The following is a 9,585-nucleotide window of genomic DNA, read 5'->3' as shown; positions in this document are numbered from 1 at the left end:
GTGTTACCGAATGACACAGTGAAGGCTAAGAAAGTCAAGAAAGACGCCAACTGGTACGTTGTGATGAGTAGGGAGTTAAACAAAAAAGGTTTCTCCAAACCACTCCTAAGGTGCATTATAGAGTTGGAGCAAGAAGGAATCATGGAAGAAGCTCACTCAGGAATTTGCGCAAACCATATTGGAGGAAAAGCCTTGGGAGTTGAAGTACTCCAAAGAGGAGCATATTGGCCAACTTTAGCACAAGATGCTTTAGCATATGTCAAGAAATGTGAAAAGTGCCAAAAGTATTCCCCAGTCATCAATCATCCGGCTAACGATCTGACACCGATCCTCAGCTAGATCCCGTTCGCTCAGTGGGGAATGGACATATTGAGACCTTTCATCACTAGGTCAGCGGGTAGAAAATTTCTCATAGTGGCGGTGGACTATTTTACTAAGTGGATTGAAGCTTAGCCCACAAAATACATAAAGGCATCTCAAGTCAGAACGTTCATATGGAAGAATATCATCACAAGATTTGGGGTGCCACAATGCAGAGTTTTTTTTACCATGGCTGTCAGTTTGACTGTGACACCATCAAAGACTACTTGGAAGAAATGAGCATCAAGTACGCAAGTGCTTCAGTCTGTCACCCGCAGAGCAATGGCCAGGCAGAAGCAGCAAACAAGCTGATACTAGTAGCCTTGCAGAGAAAGCTAGAGGAGCACAAAGGCCTCTTGGCTAACCTAGTGCTAGAGGTGCAATGGGAAAATAGGACAACGGAGAAGGAGGCCACTGGCAAGAGCCTATTTGCCTTAGCTTATGGAGCAGACGCTGTCGTCCCAGTAGAAGTGCAAATTCCCAGCCTGAGAGTTCAACACTACAAACAGCAAGGAAATGAGAAGCGCCTGCTGGAAGAGTTAGACTTCCTCCCAGAAATGCGGCTAAAAGCAGCTCTCAAGCTGGCAGCCCAAAAGAGCAGAATCTTGAAGGCTTTCAATAAGAGAGTCAAGCACCGAGAATTATTGCCCGGAGATCTTGTTCTCAGAAGGACTACGGTAGTAGGAAGAGGAAACCAGCATGGAAAGATGTCAGCTAACTGGGAAGGCCCCTTCCTCATTCACGAACAAGTAGGATCAGGTGCTTTCCTCTTCTCTAATCAAGAAGGTTAAGTTCTAAGGAACATTTTCAATGCAGATGTGTTAAAGAAATATTTTGTTTAAAGTCATATGACTAAATAGAAGCATAGAAAAACTTTGTTTAAATTATGCAATGTTAATCAAGGCAGCTTAAGCCATTTAAATTCAATGAAATATGAGCCTCTACGTGAGGAGTATCCTACACGAACTTGTTTAAACATGTTTATTCATTACATTGTGCTCCAGCATTATAACTAACATGCACAAAAAATAGAGTAAACTAAAAATCACCATGGCAAAGCCAAAAACACCAAGGCAAGACATGGAAGGACACGTTGACACAAGGGGTTGATCTTAGAAATCGCCCAGACTCAAGAAAATCATCACTGCCTAGTTTGACCTACCAGCTCAAGATAAAACAGGGTACCACCTTAGGGACGCTTGAGGGGGAGGCCTGGCACGTTCAAATTAAGCTGGTAGGAGTGAATAAAAGACAAAACCAGAACTGAGCGGGCAACGCCAAGGTGCTCTTGGTCTCACTCAGCTCGTTTTTCGTGGGTAGTAGAGGAGATAGAACATTGATAAGCTCTTGCACAAATTAAGTGAGAAGCATAGGCAAAAGGTCATAGCCAAACAAGCTGAATAACATGCCCACAAGTCCTTACAAAAACTAAGTAGGTGACATAAATGCAAGCCCTCGTCACAAAAGATGAGTGGCACAAACCTAAAGTCCTAGGTGGTGGAAACTCCAAAGAACCACTAGAGGATGGGGGAGACAGCTGCCAAAACCTTTATTGCTCGTCAGCCAAAGTCTCCACTCCAATGGCAGCAGTAACGTTAGGGCAGAAGGGCACTTCTAAGTTCAGCACAACATGGCTAGGAACTTTACAATTGACAACAAAGGGGTGATCACCAAGAAGGTTGTGGCGATCATCGTGCCCAGCAAGGTCAACCTTAGCCCAAAAGTGCTTCCTTCCTAGCCGCCTCAAGCTCATTCTTCCGTCCAGCCTGTAGACAGCCATCTCAGCCTCCAAAGATTGCACCCTGACTTGAGAAAATCGCAGCTCCCTCTCACGGTCTACCAGTTTAGTCTTAAGGGGCTGGAGTTCCTCTAGCTGAATGATGAGTGCCATTTATGACACTCAAATGGAATTATTTTGGGATGATTTTAGATGCTTTTATAGCTTTCTTTATGCCTTATCCCTTAGTTTTAGTCTCTTATTCTCTAGTTGGTCTCATTCTCGTTAGTTCTACCTTTTTCCTGTATTTTCTTGGATTTTATGGTCTTTTCCCTTTTACTTTCTTGACTTTCTTTATTTTTAGGTGTAAGGTGAATTCCAAGACCCTTCATGCTGATTCCTTGAGTTAGAAGATGCTCAAGGTGCAAAGTGGAAGCTTACTTATGGCTCACAAAGCAAGTGATAGCTTACTCCAAGACTTGATGCTTGCGCCCTCATGCTGCGCTCACATGAAAATATGATGTTGAACCCACCGTCAATTCATTTTGGCACTGCCATCCCCAATGTTGATCAAGAGGAGCGAACCTCTTGCATTAAAAGAAAAGGCGGAGGAAGTCACATGCTCCAATGGCGCGCGTGCGGGTGCGCATAGAGGAAACCTAGTTTGACTTCTAGGAGATAACCCTTTAAGTTCTCTTGATTGAAATAACTATCCTCCTTTACAACATTTGGTCTATTGATTTCCCCTCAATTGGCATAACCATCATGATTGTGTGTGGAGCCTAATCCCTAGTGCTTTTAATATTGAATTCCCTCTTTAGTCTAGTTGTTTGAGACCATAGTTAGTCATATTCAACATCCTTCTTATTCTTCGAAATAACTACCTTTGGCTATAGTAACCTTTCTCCCATTCCTCGTGGTTTGATCCTTGACTTACCCTATACTTGGTTTAGGATTGGTCGAGTGTTTACAATTTTTGTTGATAAGGTTTTAAGCATTTAACGACGTGTTTTGACCCTCTATCAAATTGGCGCCGTTGCCGGGGAGTGGCGTAGTTGTTTGCTATATTTGTTGAGTCTATTTCATTTTATTTGAAAAAAAAAACAAAAAGATTTTTTTTTCTTTTTTCGGCTACATCTGTAGCTGTGCTACTAATAATTTCTTTTGAGATTGTATGCATAGAGCACGAAGTCGTTCTCTAGTGCCATTTGATCCGGAAATAGAGAGGACAATTACGAAGATAAGAGTTGCAAGGCGTTGCTCAAGTCCTTTAAGACAAGAAGAAGAACAAGAAAGAACGGGAGAAAACCCAAGAGTGGCATTTAAGGAATTAGGGATTCCAGGTGCATATAGGTTCGAGAGCGGGATTGCTCCACCTATAACACCGGCGAATGATTTTGAAATTAGACCGGAAATGATCACTTTGATAGTAAGGCAAAAATTTAGTGGGCCAAGCACGAGAGTCCTCTAAACCACCTCAAAGAATTTGAGAAGTATTGCAACACTATCAAAGTGAACGGAGTTTCGCAAGAGTTCATTCGTTTGAAGCTTTTCCCTTTTTCTCTTATAGGGTGTGCCTTAGAATGGTTGGATAAAGAAGTCAAGTTGAACTCATTAAGGACATGGGATGAGGTTACTAAGGAATTTCAATCCCGGTTTTACTCCCAAAAGGAAACGGCGGAGGCAAGAGCACTTATCCAAAGTTTCAAGCAAAGATCTAATGAAAGCCTCTATGAATCTTGGGAAATGTATAAGGATTATTAAAGGGAGTGTCCTCACCACGGAATTCCTACCTATCAAATCATTCAAATCTTTTATGGTGGTGTAAGCCCTCAAGGGAAGTCTTGTCTTGATGTAGGACCCGGAGGACCCATTATGAACAAAACGGAAGAGGAAGTTGTGGATATTATTGAAGATGTAGTGAGGCACTACATGGATTGGCAAGATGGTGAGAGGGAGTCAACAAGCAAGAGTAGCTCTTCGGTGTACTCAGTTGATCATCTAAATGTCATCAATAATTTGTCATCACAAATAACAAGCCTAAGGAAAGAGATGTCTTCGATCAAGTCAAAATTGGAGAATTCTACCTCCCAAGCTTCAAATATTCCCTCCCAATTTAAGGGGAAAGGTACATCTTCTAACTCTACTCCTCCTTCTTCCTCTAATAACATGCCTAGTGGATGCTTGTTTTGCGATGTATGTGGTTCATATGAGCATGATTCTTCTATGTGCCCTCATTCATTTGTGGATGGATGTGATGATTTTGATGGTAATGTGAATGAGCATGTGAACTTTAAGCCTAACAATAATGGATCAAGGTTTGATAATCAAAGAGGTCAAGGGAATAGGAATTATCACAACTAAGGCAATTTTGACAACTATAACCAAGGTAGTGGTTATAGGAACCAAGGAAACTAAGGTTTCCGGGGTAACTATAACAACCAAGGTTATAGTGGCGAAAATCAAAGCCAAGGTTATGGTAACCATAATCAATGCTATGGCCAAAATCAAAATAGGGGTAATTGGAACAATCAAAATAAGGGTAACTTTCAAAATAATGCTCAAAGGGGTCCCCCACTCGGTTTTGTTCCAAAGACCTAAGGTCAAGGTGATAATTCTTATGCTCAACATTCTTCTTCTAGATCTAATTTGGAGGATATCATTGAAATTCAAACCAAATTGTTGAACACTTACATGTCATTAGTGATAAGAAATTTAATGAAATGATGACCCATAATAAGATGTTAGAGAACCAAATCTCCAAATTAGCTAGTGCTTTGAAATATATTGCAAGCCCTTCTTCTTTACCTTCCCAAGGTCTTGACCCCAAGAAACCGGTTTATTCTATCACCACTAGAAGTGGCAAAGTGCTAGAGGAGAAAGTTTCTAAGAGGAGTCAAGAGAAGGAAAAGGTGAGTGATTCATTTGATGATGATGAGCGTGATGTGTCTAGCAAGAAGAGTGAGAGTTCTAATGAGAAGGCCAAGGATAAAGAGAGAATGCAAGATGAGGTTATCAAACCCAAACTTCCCTACCCCAAAAAGTTCATGAGGCACAAGTTGGATGAACAATTCAGGAAATTCATCGAGATGCTGAAGCACATTCATCTTTCTATTCCTTTCACCGATGTTTTGCAACAAATGCAAACTATTCCAAGTTCCTTAAGGAAATCTTGAGTGGCAAGAGAAAGTGCAATGTGGTTGATTCGGTGAGTGTTGGGGAATGTTGTAGTGCTCTTATCCATAATGACCTACCCATAAAGATGAAAGACCCGGGGAATCTCTCTATCCCTTGCAATATCAATGGAAAATTGTTCCAAAATGCTCTTTGTGATCTTGGTGCTAGTGTTAGCATCATGCCATATTCCGTTTTCAAGAAGCTTAAGTTAGGTGAGCTCATACCAACCAACATGACCCTACAATTGGCCGACCGTTCTATTAAGTTCCCCAAGGGTATAGTCGAGGATGTCCCCCTTAAGATAGGAGAGTTCACTATCCCCGTTGACTTCATTGTGCTAGAGATTACGGAAGATGATAATATTCCTATCATCTTAGGGAGACCATTACTAGCGACTTCGGGGGCTTTAATTGATGGGAAAGGCAGTATTATTACTTTGTGTGTTGGTAATGATAAGGCAAGTTTTAAGCTCAAGTCGATGCATGAGTCTCTATCTTACATGCAAGGAATTATGTGCATTAATTCATTTCCCTTGAATGATGATGCTTGCATGTTTGTGTCTTCTACTAATGATATGCTTGTAGCTTGTGATGATACTCCTAATTGTGTTTAAAGCAAGATTGTTAGTGAAGAAGACAAGGAGTCCTCAAATCTTGAGAATGAGATTGAAATGCCTTCTTGGTTTGAGCTTTCTTTGAAGGATGACGAGAATAGTTTTTCAAGTGTTGGTCATGTGGAGCTCAAAACTCCAAGGAAGAAGAAATCAAGGAAGAAAAAGAGAGTTCCCAAGAAAAAGAAAGAGAAGTTGAAGCACAACAAGTTTGATCAGGTTTCTATGATTCAAGATGATATGTCTCATGTTGTGATTTTTCCCAAGATTAGCAATGACTTTACCCTCTCCACCACTTTGGACAAGGTGGTCTTCTGTGACCCTCCATGATTTGGAGGGCGAGTCAAGCTAGGGACCTTAAACTAGCGCTTCCCGGGAGGCGACCTGACCCTCTAACTTTGATTTTCTCATTACTTGATTTCATTTTGAAGTTACTAATATGTGTTTTGAGTATAGTTTGTTTTCATTTATTTTCCTTATTCTTGTCTTGTAGATCAAGTTTAGCTTTGTTGGAGCTATGTGGAGGTGTGAGCTCCTCTTTGCTTCTTTTCTTTGCTTAGCTTGGATCGCTTAGTGAGATCTTTCTATTTTCCCTTCTTTTATTTTCTTTGATTGGTTGCTTTAGGATAATTTTAGCTTAGGAGGAGTTGAATGGTTCGAGAATGTATGCTATTAACACCTAGTGTGTTTGGGATCGTTGACATTGTGGTTGAATGATCATTGTTTGTCGATTGGGATTTACTTGCATATGCTTATGTCCTTTTATCTTATCACTCCTTCTTTGTTTCTCCTTTTTTTTCTTTTAAGCAACCTTAATCAAGGCAATTTTTGCAAAATGTATTTTTCTATCACTCTTTGTTTGGACAATTAACATTGGTCTTGTGTATTTAAATGATTTCCTTCTTTGTGATACATGTGTGCATGATTTGAGAGTGTTAGTGGTTGATTCTAGGATATTGCATGCTAAGGTAGCCAGTCTCAGAACTTTAGGGTCCATGAAGCCTTAGTTCATTAAAAGTGGTAAGATGGTGTTGCTTTTCATAGTGGATTTGATACCTTTGGGTTAGTATTTGTTTCAAAAGATCCCTTGAGAGGTATATTGTTCAAGCCTTCATCATCTTTGTTGAGCGGCATTTTAGATCCTTGGCTATGCATGTTTTAATCTTTGGTTTGTCCACTAGCTCTCAAGATCGAGACCGAGCCACTTTAGGGGAGGAAAAAGGTTCTTTTCATTTTCTTTTGTGTTCCTTTTATTTAGTTACTTTCTTGTTTTTATTTTACATTCACCCTCTTGCTACCCCTTTGAGCTTACTTCCATTTATTCGGTTACTAACCACATTACAAGCCTATCGACCTTTACCCTTAGTTTTGAAGCTTTGGTTGGACGCTTGTTATGTCAATAGTTTGGATTTATGGTGGTTGAGTCCGAAATGGAAAGTTTGTGATATTAATATGCAAGAAGAACAAGAAGTATGAAATAAAGGGTGCATAATGTTTGATTTTTGAGTGTTATACCAAAAAAAAAGAGCATTTATAGTTCAATAAGTGTGAAATGTCATGAATTACACCAATGAAATCTTTGTTATGATCGTTTTTCGAGTTTAAGCATTGAGGACAATGTTTTGTTTAAGCTTGGGGGAGCGTTGCTTTGCTTTTGAGAGTTAAAGTTTGGTGTATTTGTTGAATAAGCTTGGGGAGATGGAATTTTTGTTTTTTTTTTTTTTTTTTTTAATAATTGGTGACTTCTTAAGTTTGTTTCTCAGAGATGGCCACTCTTTTGCTTCACTTAGGAATTACCACCAAATTTTCAAATTTTTGTCCACCTATACCTTAAGCCATGACATTACAACCTTGCAAAGTCCTTTAGCCCTTAGAGGGTTGAGTCACAAGTCGGTGGAGGGAAATGGTTTTCAAACCTATAGAGAGGAATGTGCATAGCTAAGACGTCGGGATAACCTTCTCATGTTTTTCATTTCATTATATTTTTTCGGTTCCTTCGAGGAATCATGAGGAGCTAACTCAAGGGTTGATTTAAAGCTAGTGGAGAGAACGCGGTAAGACTAGTGGGGACGAGGGTGGATTGAGTCTCCTATAATTCTCTATGCTTATCATGTTCTATGTTTCAATCAACCATTTACATCTTATAGCATGCATACATATATTGTCTAAGAAGTCTCTCATTCATTGGTATTTGCTTCCTTTTCAATTGTCCAACTCAAGAGCTCTTTTTGTTTTTTATTTCTTGATTTTTATTGCTTTGCCTTGACTTTGGTTGCTAGAGTTATGGGTTAAACTCTTTGGAAACCCTTACGAGACCTCACTCGTCCTCATTGGCGACTTTGGGTTTTTAAGGGCTTGTTGTAGCTAAAAACAACCGTGATTCCTACGAAACTGAGTTAGTGTATATTCTGGTCCCCTTTCTCTCCTTTTTCTTTATTTGAATAAGTCTTTCATCCTACTCCTACTTGCTTTTGTTTTTGCTCGAGGACGAGGAAAAGTTTAGCTTGGGGGAGTTTGATAAGTGTCATTTATGTCACTCAAATGGCATTATTTTGGGATGATTTTAGTTGCTTTTATAGCTTTCTTTATGCCTTATCCCTTAGTTTTAGTCTCTTATTCTCTAGTTGGTCTCATTCTCGTTATTTCTACCTTTTTCCTGTATTTTCGTGGATTTTATGGTCTTTTCCCTTTTACTTGCTTGCCTTTCTTTTATTTTTAAGTGTAAGGTGAAGTCCAAGACCCTTCATGGTGATTCCTCGGATTAGAAGATGCTCAAGGTGCAGAGTGGAAGCTTACTTATGGCTCACAAAGCAAGTGATAGCTTACTCCAAGACATGATGCTTGCGCCCTCATGTTATGCTCACATGAAAATATGATGTTGAACCCACCGTCAACTCATTTTGGCACTGCCATCCCCAATGTTGATCAAGAGGAGCGCACCTCTTGCATTGAAGAACGCACAGAGAAGAAGTCCCCTGCTCCAGTGGCACGGGCGCGCATTCATCGGGCACGGGCGCGCAAGGTGCTGGCGCGGGCGCGCCACTTGAGCTTTCTGTTCCGTACCCCGTTTTTCATGACCGCGCATTCCGGAGAGAGGGCGCGCCTGTACGGGTTTCTTTTGGACGTCCACTTTATTTCTCCTTAGTTAGTTATTCTAGAGAGAGTGAACTTTTGATTTATATATTTGGGGAGGCTAGGAGGCTAGAGAGAAAAGTTTTTGGAGTTAGTTTTGGAGCTCTTAGATTTTAGAGAGAGAAACTCTTGGATTTTGATTTGTACTTCAACATTTGCTTCAATCAAGTTTGGATATCCTTCAATCAATGATAATTAGTGAGATTTTCTTCCTTTAATTCCTCTCCATTGCTTGATTTTGCTTTTGTTTCATGAATGATTGTTTGATTTGTTGATCTTTTGGTTAATAGTTTGATTGATTTGAATTTCTACTTGATTTAGTTTAAGATGATAATGTTTGTGATTTACTTAGTTTTGTTCTTAAATTTCAATATGCTTAGTGAGTAGACTCCTTGCTAGGGAGATGGTGAAGCATGCATGAATGATGTATTATTGCTAATGGAAGGATTTTGATTGATTGAATGTTGTGATTAAATTGGTTGATAGAATTGTGCATGTGGTTGAATTGTTAAGGAGTGATCAACCTTGATTTTCAAGCTAGATTGCATTGTGATTTCTAATGACACGAACCATTGATTTAGGGATTGCA

At 39.9% G+C, this 9,585-nt stretch overlaps 1 protein-coding gene across 1 annotated transcript; it reads left to right on the top strand.

Annotated features, from left to right (window-relative positions):
- The first annotated feature begins 5,339 nt into the window (after positions 1–5,339).
- LOC110719725 lies at positions 5,340–5,867 on the top strand. Its single transcript, XM_021898715.1, has one exon. It carries the CDS (start codon positions 5,340–5,342, stop codon positions 5,865–5,867), a length of 528 nt encoding a protein of 175 aa, XP_021754407.1.
- Positions 5,868–9,585: the final 3,718 nt, after the last annotated feature.

This window comes from Chenopodium quinoa, unplaced genomic scaffold (assembly GCF_001683475.1).
Source record: "Chenopodium quinoa cultivar QQ74 unplaced genomic scaffold, ASM168347v1, whole genome shotgun sequence".
In the NCBI taxonomy this organism is placed as follows: Eukaryota; Viridiplantae; Streptophyta; class Magnoliopsida; order Caryophyllales; family Amaranthaceae; genus Chenopodium; species Chenopodium quinoa.
This window is presented reverse-complemented; position numbering and strand designations above follow the sequence as displayed.

Coding starts and splice junctions, on each gene's coding strand:
- LOC110719725 (XM_021898715.1), top strand. CDS start 5,340: ATGAAAGACCCGGGGAATCTCTCTATCCCTTGCAATATCAATGGAAAA.